At 38.5% G+C, this 19,186-nt stretch overlaps 1 protein-coding gene across 2 annotated transcripts in view; it reads right to left on the bottom strand.

Annotated features, from left to right (window-relative positions):
* Window positions 1-19,186, bottom strand: part of USP45 (ubiquitin specific peptidase 45) — an 879,557-nt gene that overhangs the window by 208,293 nt on the left and 652,078 nt on the right. For both annotated transcript variants that reach the window (XM_053710569.1, XM_053710568.1), the window contains exon 14: window positions 12,877-13,546. In XM_053710569.1, the coding sequence (XP_053566544.1) occupies window positions 12,877-13,546 (670 nt within the window). The remainder of the gene's footprint in view (window positions 1-12,876; window positions 13,547-19,186) is intronic.

The raw sequence follows: 19,186 nt of genomic DNA on the forward strand, positions 1-19,186 counted from the left end.
ATGCCATGCTTTCCAAAAACAACTGCGCATTAGAGGCGCGAAAATGAGGCTCTGTCTATGACTAGAAAAGGCCCCCAGTGAAAAAGGTGTCCAATACAGTGCCTGCCGTTTTTATTAAAACAATCCCCAAGATTTAACAACTATTAAAAGTAATAATCTGCCAAATATACTTAGTAAAGTAATCGTTTTAGCCCAGAAAAATGTCTACCAGTTTTTTAAGCCCTAATGAAGCCTTTTATTCTTTTACTTAAACTAAGAAAATGGCTTACCGGTTCCCATAGGGAAAATGACAGCTTCCAGCATTACCGAGGCTTGTTAGAAATGTGTCATACCTCAAGCAGCAAAGTCTGCCCACTGTTTCCCCCAACTGAAGTTACTTCATCTCAACAGTCCTGTGTGGAAACAGCTATCGATTTTAGTAACGGTTGCTAAAATCATTTTCCTCTTACAAACAGAAATCTTCATCTCTTTTCTGTTTCAGAGTAAATAGTACATACCAGCACTATTTTAAAATAACAAACTCTTGATTGAAGAACAAAAACTACATTTAAACACCAAAAAACTCTAAGCCATCTCCGTGGAGATGTTGCCTGTGCAACGGCAAAGAGAATGACTGGGGTAGGCGGAGCCTAGGAGGGACTATATGGCCAGCTTTGCTGGGCTCTTTGCCATTTCCTGTTGGGGAGGAGAATATCCCACAAGTAAGGATGACGCCGTGGACCGGACACACTTATGTTGGAGAAATACAGCGTTTAACCTGTGCAGGGTACAGACAAAGCATCTCACCGTGTCCTAAACACTGAAATAGGAAACCCTAAAACAGCGAAATTGCTATCCATAAAGCAATGTGAGATCCCAACAAAAAAACAGTTCCTCAGAAAAGGAGCCCTATGCGCTCTCATCTCAGACATATAAAAATGTTAAAATAAAAGCCTCAAGGTAGTTAACCCCTCCTAACTATAAACTAACTAGTCTCCTAAAACTCATGCAAATGTGCCTGCACACTGCCCTAAGTATATCCCCTTCTCAGGATATGTCCCACCAACAGCAGAGGGTCCTCAACCCCTATAGTGCCAGCCTTCTAGCCCCAGAAGAACAAAAAGGCATTTACCTGCATTCCAGTCGTCCGGCAGTCAGACGACCTCACAAAGTGTGAAAGGATGTCACTCCTCACTGAGACCTGTGGAAAACAAGAAAGTCAGAGTATACCTACACTGGCTTTCTATACCAGGGCAGCAAACCTGTTAGGAAAAAACACAGCAAAGCACATTTTACAAGTTCCTAACTGCTTAAAAGCCACCACTGCTTTACTGAAGAGACTGCCATGGACTACAGCTAGACCCCAGAAAAAAGTAAGAGCAGCCTGCTCTGCTTTAAAAATAACAAACTCTTGATTGAAGAATAAGACACCTAACTTTACCACCTCCTTGCAACTGATACAAGCAAAGAGAATGACTGGGGGTTGTGGGTAAGGGGAGTGGTATTTAACAGCTTTGCTGTGGTGCTCTTTGCCTCCTCCTGCTGATCAGGAGTGATATTCCCAATAGTAATTATGATGATCCGTGGACTCACCGTGTCATTAGAAAGAAAATAACAAAGATCAGTGTTCTTGCTGAAGGAAAACTCATTTTGCAGAGCAATGATTCTCAAAATGGTGGTGGTTTAAATAAATAGTAAATGATTGAACAGCACCCTCCAAGTGATACCTTGGTTCCTGTAACAGAAGTTTAAAAGAGATCAACTGAAGAAGGAAGAGCTATGTGTAGACAGCAGGCTGATTTGCAACAAAAAAGTTGCATATGATTTGGAAGTGAATTTAATATCCTGTGTAATTCTATACAGCAAATTATTGAACAATATTGTCAAGTGTTATAGTTATGCAATTCTTATATCCCTGATTTTTAGGCCCTGACCAATGTTCCCTGTAGCATGTGCGGAAGAACGAGCGCACAGTGTTCTGGGTAGACCCGCGCACTAATACACACAGGTGGCGCTTGACAGGAAAGTGAGGTGAGGAAGTCAGAACGCATAGAGCGCTGAATGACATGCATCGCTTGAAGTTTTGGCGGCAGCGGTGGATGCTGCTGCTGCTACGATGAAGTGATGTTTCCAGCTCTTGAACATAGGTCAGTGTCTGGGGTCAGCCGGGAGGGTGCAATGAGATTAAAGGCTGCTAGGGCTCCGGACACACATATAGATGATATATATATATATATATATATATATATATGATCTACTTATATATATAGGATATAAATATATATATATATATATGAGATATATATACTGTATATGATATATATGAGATATATATATATATATACACTTGCTGTATATGATACATATATATATATATACAGTATATATATATATATATATATGTGAGATATATATATATATATATATATATATATATATACTGTATATGATATATATATATATATATATTTATATATGAGATATATATCCTGTATATGACACATATATCAGATATATATACTTACTGTATATGATATATATACAGTTGTATGCAAAGGTTTAGGCACCCCTGACAATTTCCATGATTTTCATGGGTGTTTGGATCAGCAATTTCATTTTGATCTATCAAATAACTGAAGGACACAGTAATATTTCAGTAGTGAAATGAGGTTTATTGGATTAATGGAAAATGTGAAATATGAATCAAAACGAAATTAGACAGGTGCATAAATTTGGGCACCCTTGTCATTTTGTTGATTTGAATACCTGTAACTACCTAGCACTGATTCATTGAAACACACAATTGGTTTGGTGAGCCCATTAAAGGGACATTAAACCCAAACATTTTATTTCATGATGCAGATAGAAAATACAATTTTAAACATTCCAATTTACTTCTATTATCTAATTTGCTTCATTATTTAGATATCTTTTGTTAAAGAAATAGCAATGCACATGGGTGAGCCAATCACATTAGGCATCTATGTGCAGCCACCAATCAGAAGCTACTGAGCCTATCTAGATATGCTTTTCAGGAAAGAATATCAAGAGAATGAAGCAAATTAGATAATAGAAGTAAATTAGAAAGTTGTTTAAAATGGTATCTCTGGTATTCTCTGAATCATGAAATAATTTTTTTTAGTTTAATGTCCCTTTAAGCCTTGAAAGTCATAGACAGGTGCATCCAATCATGAGAAAAGGTATTTAAGGTGGCCAATTGCAAGTTGTTGTTCTCTTTGACTCTCCTCTGAAGAGTGGCAACATGGGGGTCTCAAAACAACTCTCAAATGACCTGAAAACAAAGATTGTTCAACATCATGGTTTAGGGGAAGGCTACAAAAAGCTATCGCAGAGATTTAAGCTGTCAATTTCCACTGTGAGGAACATAGTGAGGAAATGGAAGACCACAGGCACAGTTCTTGTTAAGGCCAGAAGTGGCAGGCCGAATAAAATATTGAAGAGGCAAAGGCAAAGGATGGTGAGAACGCCCACAGACCACCTCCAAAGACCTACAACATCATCTTGCTGCAAATGGTGTCACTGTGCATCGTTTAATAATTCATCGCACTTTGCACAAGGAGAAGCTGTATGGGAGAGTGATGCGGAAGAAGCCTTTTCTAGACACACGGCACTTGAGGTATGCAAACACACATTTGGACAAGCCAACTTCATTTTGGAAGAAGGTGCTGTGGACTGATGAAACAAAGATTAAGTTATTTGGTCATAACAAGGGGCGTTATGCATGGCGGCAAAAGAACACAGCGTTCCAAGACAAACACTTGCTACCCACAGTAAAATTTGGTGGATGTTCCATCATGCTGTGGGGCTGTGTGGCCAGTGCTGGTACTGGGAATCTTGTTAAAGTTGAGGGTTGCATGGATTCCACTCAATATCAGCAGATACTTGAGAATAATGTTGAGGAATCAGTCACAAAGTTGAAGTTACGCAATATTTCAACAAGACTACAACCCAAAACACTGCTCAAAATCTACTCTGGTATTTATGCAGAGTAACAAGTACAATGTTCTGGATGGCCATCCCAGTCCCCAGACCTGAATATTATTGAAATCTGTGGGGTGATTTGAAGCAGGCTGTCCGTGCTCGGCAACCATCAAACCTAACTGAACTGGAGATTTTTTTGCAAGGAGGAATGGTCCAAAATACCTTCATCCAGAATCCAGACATTCATTACAGGCTATAGGAAGCGTCTAGATGCTGTTATTTCTGCTAAAGGAGGCTTTACTAAATATTGATAAATATGCGATACTACTGTTAAGGTGCCCAAATTTATGCACCTAATTTCGTTTTGATGCATACTGCACATTTTCTGTTAATCCAATAAACCTCATTTCACTACTGAAATGTTACTTTGTCCTTCAGTTATTTGATAGATCAAAATGAAATTGCTGTTCCAAACACCCAATTATTTATAAATGAAAATCATGGAAATTGTCAGGGGTGCCTAAACCTTTGCATACGATTGTATGTATTTATATATATATATATATATATATATATATATATATATATATATATATATATATACACAGGTATATACTAGTTGGTAAGTCTATGTGTTGTAAATAAAAAAATAAAAAAATAGAACTACAGAAAAAAATAAAGACATAATCCAAAATAAAAAAATTAAACCTAATCCCTATGACCCCCCCCCAAATAAAAACACCCACTAATCTAATGCTAACCTACCAATAGCCCTTAAAAGGGCTTTTTTGTAGGGTATTGCCCTAAGTTAAACAGCTCTTTTGCAGTTACAAAAATTATAAATCCTCCTAACAGTAAAACCCTCCAAAATAAATAAACCTAACACTAAAAAGACCTAAACTACTAATTGCCCTAAAAAGGGCATTTGTATGGGCATTGCCCTAAAAATGGCATTCAGCTCTTTTGCTGCCCTTAAAAGGGCATTCATTCTTTTAATAAGTGGCCATAACCCTAATCTAAAAAAAAACAATAAAAAAAACAAACAAACTAAGTCTTGGTTTTTTTACAATTTTTGGGGGCTTTGTTTTTTTTTAGATTAGGGATGGGCACTTCTTAAAAGAGCTAAACGCCCTTTTAAGGGCAGCAAAAGAGTTAAATGCCCTTTTAAGGGCAATGTCCATACAAATGCCAATGGGTAGTTTAGGTTTTTTTAGTGTTAGTTTTTTTTTATTTTGGGGATTTGGTGGGTGGTGGGTTTTACTGTTAGGGGGGACTTTGAATTTTTTTGTAACTGCAAAAGAGCTGTTTAACTTAGGGCAATGCCCTACAAAAAGCTCTTTTATGGGCTATTTGTAGTTTAGCATTAGATTAGGGGGTGTTTTTATTTTGGGGGGCTTTTTTATTTTCATAGGGATTAGGTTTAATTTTTTAATTGTTGATAATTTGTTTATTATTTCTGTAATGTTAGACTTTTTATTTTGTGTAATTTTAGCTTAATTTAAACTTAGTTTTTTTTATTTTTAAAGTAATATTAGGTTTTTTATTTTGTTTGTAATTTTGTATTTTTAATTTAGGTAATTGGGTTTAATTTAGGGAGTGCCAGGTTAGGGAGTGTTAGGTCCCACATGTTATAAACCACTTTATCTTGATGAAAAATCAAGAAGGTTTGATCAGAAGATAGGGCAGATAATTCTGAAATTCTTCTAGCAGAAGAAATAACTAGAAGAAAAAGAACCCTCCATAACAATAACAGAACAGAAAGAACCACATTCAAATTCTAAGGGGCAGAAATTGGACTAATAATAAAGGCAAATTCTCACCAAGGCTTGAACAAAAGTTTGAACACAAGGAAATCTGACCCTTTAAAGAACTAGCCGAACTCTTCTAAAAGAGTTCCAAGAGAACCCTCTAGAACACCAAAGTAAGTAAACTTTCCAAACCTTATTATATATTTTCTGTGTGACAGGCTTTCTGGCATGCAGTAAAGTAGAGAAAACAGAATCTGAGAAACCTCTGTTTTTGAGAACTAGTCGCTCAACCTCTACAACCTTAAATTCAGAGATTTGAGATCCAAGGTCCTTAAGACAGCAGATCTTTCCTTAGAGGTAAAGCCCATGGAGGAAGATATGACATCTGTATTAGGTCGCATACCAAGTTCTGCGGGGCCACGCCAGAGCTATGAGAATTACAAAATCCAATTCCTGTTTGATATTTTAAATTACCTGGAAGAAGGAAATAGATAGGCCAGATGAAAGTTCCAAGGGCAGACTAGAGCATCTATCATGTGAGCCCTTGGATCTGTTGACCTGGCGCAATAAACTAAAAGTTTGCCGTTCAATTTGGATGCCATGAGATCTATTTCTGGAAGACCCCACCTCAGGACTAATTGATCAAACATGTCCTGATGAAGAGACCATTCCCCTGGATGGATGGACTGATGACTTAAGTAATCTGCTTCCCAATGGTTCATTCCTGGAATGTGAATGGCCATTAGTGTACAGTAGTCTTCTTCTGTCCAAGACAGAATCTGAGATAACTCTCGCATAGCTAAGGAACTTTGAGTCCTTGAAGATTGATGTATGCCATAACAGTGAAGTTGTCTGACTGGAATCAAATACATTTTTCCCATTTGAGAAGGGGTTAAGATTGAAGGGCCCAAAGAGTATCACAAAGTTCTAGGATGTTGATAGGTAACCTCGCCTCCAGAGGGGACTATACTCCCTGTGCCCTTCAAGACTCCAAAACTGCACCCAAACCCATCAGACTTGTGTCCTTAGTGACTAGGGTCCAAATGGGCAGAAGAAACAACGCTCCAAAGGTCAAATAGGGAATTTCCCTCCACCATGAGAGAAATTGTTTGACTGAAGAACTGAGTTCTATCTGCTGTTCCAGATGGAAACAAACCTTCGACCACAAACCTTGGACCAATTGGAGAGGACGAAGATGAAATCAAGCAAAAGCTGCAAAGTCGGACGCTGCTACCATAAGACTTCTATAGATTGTTCTACATATAGAGAATGAGCCACCTGTAGGGAAATACAGTCTGAAGTTTGGTTCTGCAAAGTTCCATGAGAAAAAAGAGCATTATCATACCAATAAAGACCACCCTTGTGGATGGTGATAACTAACTTTTGGGGACATTGATTTCCCTTCCATGTTCCTGAAGTAATATACCATTCTGTGGGTATGAACAGCAGCCAGAGAAAGAGACGGAGCTTGGACCAAGATATCATCCAAATAAGGAGCAATAAAGATTACCTGAGCTCTGATCACTGCTAACAGAGCCTCTAAAACCTTTGTGAAGATGCAAGGGGTGGTGGCCAGACCGAAGGGGAGAGTCACAAATTGGTAATGCTTGTTGTGAAAAGCAAATCTTAGAAGCTGGAAATGATCCTTGTGAATTGGAATATGCAGATATACATCCTTTAAATCTATAGTTGACATAAACTGAATTAGAGGCAAGATGGTAAGGATTGTTTCCATTTTGAAAGAGTGTACCCAAACAAATTTGTTAAGAGTTTTTAAGTCCAGAATATGACAATATTCTTCTTTGGGACAATGAAGAGGTTGGAGTAGAAACCCAGACCCTGTAGATATATTGGAACAGGTTTGATTACTCCCATATCCCCTAAGTCTTGAACACATTGAACAAAAGTAGCCTCCTTTACAAGATCCTTTGGATGTGAAACAGATGAAACGGTTCCCGTGGAGGTCTGGTGTTATGCAGATTTCAGTTTGGTCTGTTTATTTTTAGATCAAGAAGATCCTGATTTCGAGGAAGGTTTAGAGGATTCAGACTTCTGGATGAGGGGAACAATCAATTTTGATTATGTCAAAGACTGCATCACAATCTAAATCATTAGCTATTTTAAGGACTTTAATGCAGGTGGTAATATCCTCAGAATATTGATTAGAAAACATCTGAGAAAGAGAATCAGATCAGAAGGATGCTGCAGCGGCCACACAGGTGATTGCTACTACAGGTCTCAGCTGAAGAGCCGATTGGGAGAATAATTATCTTAGCAAGGATTTGCGATCCATTGGATACATAAACAAATAACTATCCTCTATAGTAATAGTAGTGTGTCTAGCTAAGGTGGTAATAGCTCCATCAACCTTAGGAACTAATTCCCAGGTTGTTAAATTATTTTCTGAAAGTGGATACAATTTTTTAATCTGTTTGGTGCAAAAGGAATGCCTGGTTTCTTCCATTCTTTGGCTATATAGTCTGTAACCAAGCCTTAGGCATTTTAGAAGGAGCTTTAAAAGTAAAGTCCACTCATTTACATGTTTGGAATCCTCTGGATTTGGTTCTCATAGTTCCAAGGTGTTCAAAACTTCCTTAAGTAGGAAGCGAATATGGTCTACTTTAAATCTAAATGTGGAATCAGCCTCAGGTATAGGATCAAGATCATGAGAGGATACTTAACCCTCAGAACACTCAGACAGAGGCTTAGCCAAGTCAGGTTTGGTGGTAACTGAGCCTTGGGGATAGGGCAATCAATGCATATTACAGGTAGTGTGATGTAAATCTCCTGATTTTCACTTATGCTTACTTGGTTTTAGGATAAAAATTATCTGTCATAGTCTTATGAAGTCTGGATTTAAACTCTGGAGAAAAGTCAGTGAAATCCCCCTGGGCCACAAAAAAACAGACATGAGCACTATGTGTAAAAGCTGAGAACTCCCAACTATGTAGTACCTATAAAAGGACAGTACTAGGGATAGTTCCTGGGTTGTGCTTAGTGTCTGAGTCACTTACCTGGAGTGCAGTGCTCCACTTTATCTTACCAGCTTGGTGAGGTCTTTCTCCCTCACAGTATGCTGATCCAATAGAGAGCCCATCAAGTGCTAGTAAATATACTGCAGAGGATACTTGCTAAAAGTCAGGGTCCCCGCAACACCTGAAGGCAATTTACTCATGAGAGGACTGACAAGCCATAATTGAAGTATTCATTTACCCCTGCTTCACTCAGAATCTTGGAGAAGTTATGCTGAAGTCTTCCCAGAGTAAAGATGGAAGAAGGGTACTGGGCCTAAAGTCAGGTTTGAGCTCCCAATAAATAATTAGATAGAAAATAATAAAATCTTGCTTGCAGTGCACCTCTCTCAACCTCTCTCTACAGAAGCCAAGAACACACTGAGTAGGGAGAGGAGGTGGGAGGGATAAAAGCTCTTGTGAGGGTTCTTGACCTCCTCCTAGTGATAGGAAATATATTCCACATGTTATGGACACCTATGGAGTCTCCTCATCTTACAAAAGAAATAAATGTTTAAAGAAAATGCTATTTTATTGGCACAAATCTAGTGCTGTCCACTTGAAATATCTCTTAAGATGATACATATTTCCTGTTTTGCTGGTTCATTCAAAAGGTCACATGAAAACAGGCTTGTGCAGTGCTGTAAGCAGCGCCTGTAAATTAGTGTGTAGCATTGCTTAAATACAAAAGATCTCAGGGAAGTTCAGTCATATATTGAAAATGATATAGTAAGGAAATTATTTTAATTTCCGTTTACCAATTAACAGATCTATTCATTTATATGTAATCTCTTATAAATACTGGATTCGTATAAATGATACAATTCTCTTGCATTAGAGAGTGGTCTTCTGCACCACAAAATGTAGATATGACTAAAACTGAAATAGTTAAACAATTGATATGATTTTACAAGGATTGCTACCTATCACGTGGAATGAAGTTTTCAAACGATAAATGTAACTGACAGATTTGCAGTCAGAGCCTCTTGTTCGCAATCTATAAATCTGATCTGATTTGGTTATGGGACCAGCTCCCAGGTTCTGATCTGAGACTGGCACTTAGGGGAACTTGATAATATTATTTTGGCACTTTGCTCATAATAGGTTGCTTAACTTTTTTCTTGTATATAATCTTCAGAGTTTGAGGCCCATCTATCAAGCCGTCAACTGTGCTGCATTCGCTGGGACCAATACGCTTGCCTAACTTTGCGGCCGCGGACCTGAATACGATCTCCATATTTATAAAAAAAGCTGTCAAAAAGTCGCGCACCAAGTACGGGGAGATGAGCAGTGGACTGTTGTTAACTAACAGTCATCGATCTCGCAGCTATTCAGATTTTTTCCAACTTTATTTATACCCTGTCATTAAACACAGCCACTATACTAAAATGTTTAACCCTGCCGCAACCTTAATAAAGTTATTAACCCCTATCCCGCCGCTCCCAGATCCCTCCCCAACTAAATAAAGTTATTAACCCCTATCCCCCTGCTCCCGGACCCCTCCGCAACTAAATAAATGTATTAACACTACCACTTACTAAACCTATTAACCCCTAAACCGCCAGCCCCCCACAGCGCCATAAACTAAATTAAGCTATTAACCCCTAAACCTAACAACCCGCTAACTTTACATTAAATATTAACTCATCCCTATCTTATAATAAATTTAATAAATTTAAATTTTAAACCTTTAGAATTAAAATAAACTATATTAAACTACTAATTAACCTACCCTAACTATTATCCTAAAATTACATTAAACTATATTAAACTATTAATTAATCTACCCTATTATATTATTATACCCTATTTTATACTAAAATTACATTAAACTAACAATTAAATTAACTATATTACATATTTAAAAACCTAACCCTACTCAAGTTATTTAAATCTACTATAAAGAATTACTAAATTACAAAAATAAAAAACACTAAGTTACACAAAATAAAAAACACTAAGCTACACAACCCCCCCCACTAAGTTACACAAAATAAAACATAAATTATCAAATATTTTAACTAATTACACCTAATCTAATAGTCCTATCAAAATAAAAAAGCTCCCCCCCCAAAAAAAACAAAAACAACCTAGCCTACAATAAACTAACAATGGCCCTTAAAATTCCAATAAATCAGCCAATAGAATGCAAGCTCAATCCTATTGGCTGATTGGATCAGCCAATAGGATGAAAGCTCAAGCCTATTGGCTGATTGCAAAGCCAATAGGATTGTTTTCACCTTAATTCCTATTGGCTGATAGAATACTATCAGCCAATCGGAATGTAAGGGACGCCATCTTGGATGACGTCATTTAAAGGGAAACTTCATTCTGCAAGAGACGTTGGAAGAAGAGGATGCTCCGCGCCGGATGTCTTGAAGATGGAGCCGCTCCGCGCCGGATGAATGACGATAGAAGATGCCGCCTGGATGAAGACTTCTGCCCGATTGGAGAAAGACTTCTACCGGCTTCGCTGAGGACTTCTGCCGCTTGGATGAGGATGGATGTCCGGTCTTCGAAAACTGTAAGTGGATCTTCAGGGGTTAGTGCTAGGTTTTTTTAAGGGTTTATTGGGTGGGTTTTAATTTTAGGTTAGGGACTTTGGGCTGAAAAGGAGCTAAATGCCTATTCAGGGCAATGGGGAGCTTAGAATTTTTAGATAGGTTTTTATTTGGGGGGTTTTGGTTGTGTGGGTGGTGAGTTTTACTGTTGGGGGGTGTTTGTATTTTAATTTACAGGTAAAAGAGCTGATTTGTTTGGGGCAATGGCCCTTTTAAGGGCCATTGGTAGTTTATTGTAGGCTAGGGTTTTCTTTTTAATTTGGGGGAGTTTTTTTTATTTTGATAGGGCTATTAGATTAGGTGTAATTAGTTTAAATATTTGATCATTTATTTTTTATTTTGTGTAACTTAGTGTTTTTTATTTTTTGTATCTTAGTGTTTTTTATTTTTGTAACTTAGTTATTCTTTATAGTAGATTTAAATAACTTGAGTAGGGTTAGGTTTTTAAATATGTAATATAGTTAATTTAATTGTTAGTTTAATTTAATTTTAGTATAATAGTTAGGGTAGATTAATTAATAGTTTAATATAGTTTAATGTAATTGTAGGATAATAGTTAGGGTAGGTTAATTAGTAGTTTAATATAGTTTACTTTAATTCTAAAGATAAGTTTAAATTTATTATAAGATAGGGATGAGTTAATATTTAATGTAAAGTTAGCGGGTTGTTAGGTTTAGGGGTTAATAGCGTAATTTGGTTTACGGCGATGTGGGGGGCTGGCGGTTTAGGGGTTAATAGGTTTAGTAAGTGGTAGTGATGTGGGAGGCCAGGGGTTTAGGGGTTAATACATTTATTTAGTTGCAGAGGGTTCCGGGAGCGGAGGGATAGGGGTTAATACATTTATTTAGTTGCAGTGGGCTCCGGGAGCGGCGGGATAGGGGTTAATACATTTATTTAGTTGCGGCGGTGTTGGGGAGCGGCGGGATAGGGGTTAATAACATTATGTAGGTGTCGGCGATGTTGGGGTGGCAGATTAGGGGTGTTTAGACTCAGGGCTTATGTTAGGGTGTTAGGTGTAAACATTACTGGTTTTCTACCATAGAAATCAATGGGATATCTGGCAGCAGCGAACATAAGCTTTCACTGCTTTCAGACTCCCATTGATTCCTATGGCATCCGCGGCCTCCAGGGTGGCGGATTGAAAACCAGGTACGCTGGGCCGAAATAGTGGCGAGCGTACCTGTTAGAAATTTGATAACTAGCAAAAGTTGTCAGATAGTGCCGAATTTGTATTCGGAACATCTGTAATGACGTAAGCGTCGATCTGTGTCGGATTGAGACTGGCGGATCGTATGTTACATCACAAATTTCAACTTTTGCCAGTTTGTAAACTTTGATAAATGAGTCGAATCAGGCTCGCCACAATTACGCTGCGGAATTCCAGCGTATTTGATGTTGACGGCTTGATAAATATCCCTCTTTGGCAGAGCTTCAACTACTGAGCAAACATCATAAAAAAGGTATAGCTAAGACTTCTACATTAGACTAATATTCCACTGGTAATGGGTTACTCAATATGTTGTAGGGGGGGCGGAAATATTAAAAAAGAAATATTACAAAAACAATTGTAAAGTATATAATTAGCACTGTGATTTTGCATAAAGAAATAGCTTTTAAATAAAAGAAATTACTTACCATAAGAAGTTGTTTTTCTTTGGTACTTCAGTCTGTTTTCTGTACAGATTTCACACAGCAGTTTATTGTTACCCATTAGCAGCTCGACAGTAGTAAACTGGTAAAGACACGATTGGATGGAACATTCTTTAGAGCTTGTAACGTAGCCTTGGGAGAGTGTCTGGAAAGCATTCAGAGGGGTTCTAGGTAATACAATGTTTTCCAGTAAACAAGGCAGGTTTTTTGTGAAACTTGTTGGCTCTTTTTCAGTTAATGAGTTATCCATAGAATTTAAGCTGAGATTGGAAAAAGTTCCACTTAAGGCTCCATAATCAGAGTCTACAGAGTTCTGAGTGACTTCGTTACTGTTCATTGGCATGCGCTGATTGGAACTTGTACTTTCTCCAGAAGCAGAACTTCCTCTTTTAGAGTCTATATGGAGTGATAAAGTTTCGTACTCTGAGGCCTCACTATCTGCATCTCCACTGCTTTCTGACTGGCTGCAGTCTCCTTTTTCGCTGCCCTCAGACTGACTGCCAATGGAAACATTTCCTGGAGTTGCATTAAACTCCTCTAATAATGGACTTTCAGTTTTGATATTTATGTCAGCATTAACACTATTATCTTGCATTATGACTGGGTTTCTATTGTCATCCTCTACGGACAACATCTGTTCTTGAGTTAATTGGTTCTGAAAGAAAAAAAGATCAAATTTAGCAAATTAGTGAGCATTATCCTTACCAATAAATCACATTTCTTTCATGTAATTGGCAAGAGTCCATGAGCTAGTGACATATGGGATATACAATCCTACCAGGAGGGGCAAAGTTTCCCAAACCTCAAAATGCCTATAAATACACCCCTCACCACACCCACAATTCAGTTTTTACAAACTTTGCCTCCTATGGAGGTGGTGAAGTAAGTTTGTGCTAAGATTTCTACGTTGATATGCGCTTCTCAGCATTGTTGAAGCCCGATTCCTCTCTGAGTACAGCGAATGTCAGAGGGACGTGAAGGGAGTATCACCTATTGAATACGATGATTTCCCTAACGGGGGTCTTTTTCATGGGTTCTCTGTTATCGGTCGTAGAGATTCATCTCCTACATCCCTTTTCAGATCGACGATATACTCTCAAATTTACCATTACCTCTACTAAAGAACTGTTTTAGTACTGGTTTGGCTATCTGCTATTTGTGGATGGGTGTCTTTTGGTAAGTATGTTTTTATTACTTAAGACACTCTCAGCTATGGCTTGGCACTTTATGCAATTTATATAAAGTTCTAAATATATGTATTGTACTTATATTTGCCATGAGTCAGGTTCATGTATTTCCTTCTGCAGACTGTCAGTTTCATATTTGGGAATATAAACACTTTAAGAAATTTGTTTCTTACCTGGGGTTTAGTCTTTTTCAATTTTGACTACTTTTGCATTTGCGGGTATTAGGCCCGTGGGTGCGTCAAATGTTAGACTTTATTGCGTCATTTTTGGCGCGAACTTTTTTGGCGCGGGAAATTACGTTTTTTGACGCAACTTCGTCATTTCCAGCGTCATATGTAACGTCGAGACCTTTCACACGGCGGCGTCATTAGTGACGCAAGTGTGTCATTTCCGGTCATTTTTGGCGCCAAAAAAGTTTACGTTACGATGTGCGTCATACTTGGCGCCAATTTTTTTCATTATTTCAATACCCCATTCATGTTTGCCTCCTGCTTTCTTCTATCAAGAGGCCTATGCTTTTGCATTTTTTCCCATTCCTGAAACTGTCATTTAAGGAAATAGATAATTTTGCTTTATATGTTGTTTTTTCTTTTACATTGAGCAAGATGTCCCAATCCGATCCTGTCTCTGAAGTTTCTGCTGTAACATTGCTGCCTGACGTCGGTTCTACCAAAGCTAAGTGCATTTGTTGCAAAATTGTAGAAATTATTCCACCGAATGTCATTTGTAATAGTTGTCATGATAAACTTTTACATGCAGATAGTGTTTCTATCAGTAATAGTACATTGCCAGTTGCAGTTCCTTCAACTTCTAATGTGCATGATATACCTGTAAATTTCAAAGAATTTGTTTCTGAATCTATTATGAAGGCTTTGTCTGCATTTCCACCTTCTAATAAACGTATTTTAAAAATTCTCATTTAGCTGATGAAATTTCAAATGACCAACAACATAATAATTCATCCTCTTCTGATGAGGATCTATCTGAAACAGAAGATCCTTCCTCAGATATTGACACTGACAAATCTACTTATTTATTTAAAATAGAGTATATGCGTTCTTTATTAAAAGAAGTGTTAATTACTTTGGATATTGAGGTAACCAGTCCTATTGACGTTCAGTCTAATAAACGTTTAAATGCTGTTTTTAAACCTCCTGTGGTTTCCCCAGGTGTTTTTCCCATTCCTGAGGCTATTTCTGATATGATTTCTAGGGAATGGAATAAGCCAGGTACTTCTTGTGTTCCTTCTTCAAGGTTTAAGAGATTGTATCCTTTACCAGCAAAATCTATAGAGTTTTGGGAAAAGATCCCCAAAGTTGATGGGGCTATTTCTACTCTTGCTAAACGTACCACTATTCCTATGGAAGATAGCACTTCCTTTAAGGATCCTTTAGATAGGAAGCTTGAATCTTATCTAAGGAAGGCCTATTTATATTCAGGTCATCTTCTCAGACCTGCTATTTCTTTGGGTGATGTTGCGGCCGCATCAACTTTCTGGTTGGAAAATTTAGCGCAACATGAATTGGATTCTGACATATCTAGCATTGTTCGCTTACTGCAACATGCTAATCATTTTATTTGTGATGCCATTTTTGATATTATCAAAATTGATGTTAGATCCATGTCTTTAGCTGTATTAGCTAGAAGAGCTTTGTGGCTTAAATCTTGGAATGCTGATATGACATCTAAATCTAGATTACTATCTCTTTCTTTCCAAGGTAATAATTTATTTGGTTCTCAGTTGGATTCTATTATTTCAACTATCACTGGAGGAAAAGGAGTTTTTTTGCCTCAGGATAAAAAACCTAAGGGTAAATCTAAGGCTTCTAACCGTTTTCGTTCCTTTCATCAGAATAAGGAACAAAAACTCAATCCTCCTCCCAAGGAATCTGCTTCCAGTTGGAAGCCTTCCTCAAATTGCAATAAATCCAAGCGATTTAGGAAACCAAAGTCTGCCCCTAAATCCGCATGAAGGTGCGGCCCTCATTCCAGCTCAGCTGGTAGGGGGCAGATTAAGGTTTTTCAAGGATTTTTGGATAAAATCTGTCCAAAATCATTGGATTCAGAGCATTGTCTCTCAAGGGTATCGAATAGGATTCAAAGTAAGACCTCCTGTGAGAAGATTTTTTCTCTCACACATTCCTGTAAATCCAGTAAAAGCTCAGGCTTTTCTGAAGTGTGTTTCAGATCTGGAGTCTTCAGGGGTAATCATGCCAGTTCCTCTTCAGGAACAAGGTTTGGGGTTTTATTCAAACCTATTCATTGTACCAAAGAAAGAAAATTTGTTCAGACCAGTTCTGGATCTGAAAATTTTGAATCGTTATGTAAGAGTACCAACTTTCAAGATGGTGACTATAAGGACTATTCTGCCTTTTGTTCAGCAAGGACATTATATGTCCACAATAGACTTGCAGGATGCATACCTTCATATTCCGATTCATCCAGAACACTATCAGTTTCTGAGATTCTCTTTTCTAGACAAGCATTACCAATTTGTTGCTCTTCCATTTGGCCTAGCAACAGCTCCAAGAATCTTTTCAAAGGTTCTGGGTGCCCTACTATCTGTAATCAGAGAACAGGGTATTAAGGTGTTTCCTTATTTGGACGATATCTTGGTACTAGCTCAGTCTTTACATACTGCAGAATCTCACACGAATCAACTAGTGTTGTTTCTTCGGAAACATGGTTGGAGGATCAATTTACCAAAAAGTTTCTTGATTCCTCAGACAAGGGTCACCTTTTTAGGTTTCCAGATAGATTCAGTGTCCATGACTCTGTCTCTAACAGACAAGAGACGTTTAAAATTGGTTGCAGCCTGCCGGGGCCTTCAGTCTCAGTCATTCCCTTCAGTGGCTATGTGCATGGAAGTTTTAGGTTTCATGACTGCAGCATCGGACGCAATCCCCTTTGCTCGTTTTCACATGAGAACTCTACAGCTTTGTATGCTGAATCAATGGTGCAGGGATTATACAAAGATATCACAATTAATATCCTTGAATCCCAATGTACGACACTCTCTGACATGGTGGATAGATCACCATCGTTTGGTTCAAGGGGCTTCTTTTGTTCGCCCAACCTGAACTGTGATCACAACAGATGCGAGTCTTTCAAGTTGGGGAGCTGTTTGGGGGTCTCTGACAGCACAAGGTGTTTGGAAATCTCAAGAGGCGAGATTACCAATAAATATTTTAGAACTCTGTGCAATTCTCAGGGCTCTTCATTTATGGCCTCTACTAAAGAGAGAACCGTTCATTTGTTTTCAGACAGACAATATCACAACTGTGGCTTATGTCAATCATCAGGGTGGGACTCAGTCCCCAAGCTATGAAAGAAGTATCTCGGATACTTGCTTGGGCGGAATCCAGCTCCTGTCTAATCTCTGCGGTACATATCCCAGGTGTAGACAATTGGGAGGCGGATTATCTCAGCCGCCAGACTTTACATCCAGGGGAGTGGTCTCTCCATCCAGATGTGTTTTCTCAGATTGTTCAGATGTGGGGGCTTCCAGAGATAGATCTCATGGCCTCTCATCTAAACAAGAAACTTCCCAGATACCTGTCCAGGTCCAGGGATGTTCAGGCGGAAGCAGTGGATGCGCTGACACTTCCTTGGTGTTATCAACCTGCTTACATCTTCCCGCCTCTAGTTCTTCTTCCAAGAGTGATTTCCAAAATCATCATGGAACAGTTTTTTGTGTTGCTGGTGGCTCCAGCATGGCCACACAGGTTTTGGTATGCGGATCTGGTTCGGATGTCCAGTTGCCCGCCTTGGCCACTTCCATTACGACCGGACCTACTATCTCAAGGTCCGTTTTTCCATCAGGATCTCAAATCATTAAATTTGAAGGTATGGAAATTGAACGCTTAGTTCTAAGTCATAGAGGTTTCTCTGATTCAGTGATTAATTGTCATGGATTTCCTTATTCCTTTCTGTCCCTTTAATTTTTACCTGTGCTCACACCTAGCAAGGTTATTTAAAGCCTGGACACGCCTCCCTCCCTGCTTCAGTATTGTTTCCAGTTTAGCATACAGCTTCACAGACCTGCTGCAGGGATTTACCTCTCTCTGCTCAAGTCTAACTATCTGAAGGTATTTAAACCTTTTCTAATACGGAGCCTACTAGAGCAACTGAAAGAGACTTATATGCCAAGTCTGAACATTTCCTAATTTGGATTAACAAACACCGCTGCTGCATTATTTTCCTGCTTAATTGCCTCTGGCAGATCAAGTGTTTTCCAAACCGCAACTGCAGTCTCATCCTATATAAGTTGTGAACTTTATAACTTTGTACAGACGCTTAACTTACATTGGACGACACTCATAGGATACCTCCTCATATTCCTCTTCACACGCTTCAGGAGTAGCGTGATAAACTTCAGACTGAACTTTTGTGAGTAACGCTACAGCACAGCACTTAATACCTGCTCCACCCATCTGCCTGTCAGCTCTCACAAACAGCACAGCTATCAGCGTGTATCACACTTCAATTGACTAACAGCCTGCTGCATCTGTACTGACCTAACGCTCCTCCTGTGTGCTCAGTGACTATCAGGAAAAGTGTATCCCATCCACGGTGCGTTTGGTTAACAACTGCTGTGCAACCTGATTCAGAAATACTGATCAGGAATTTAAATCAAATAGTAACTTTCAGCTGCCATACAGACAGATACATTGTAACTTCCTCATTGTATCTTAAAGTAAGGCATACAATCATATATTTTCCGCAGTTGAGATCCACAACCACAATCAGCTCATTACATAATACTGAAGCCTATAAAAATGGATCCAACGGAATTACCTAAAATTGTTTACACTCTCTCCCAGAGGGTGGATCAGCTAAGTCATGGCCTTAGAGAATTACAAGTTCAAAATGAGACACTCAACAATATAATAAAAGACTCAATGAATAAATCAGCCACACTAGAGGCTACCCCAGAACCCCAAGTCTCTATGCCCGACAAATTCCATGAAGACAGGGCTATGTTCTCTCAGTTCAAAAACTCTTGTTATCTTCTTTTCAGTCTAAAACCTAAAACCTACGCAACTAAACGAGTTAAGGTTTTAACGGTCATTTCTTTTCTGCGAGGTGAACCCCGCAAGTGGGCTGAC

Source organism: Bombina bombina, chromosome 4 (assembly GCF_027579735.1).
Source record: "Bombina bombina isolate aBomBom1 chromosome 4, aBomBom1.pri, whole genome shotgun sequence".
Taxonomy (NCBI): domain Eukaryota; kingdom Metazoa; phylum Chordata; class Amphibia; order Anura; family Bombinatoridae; genus Bombina; species Bombina bombina.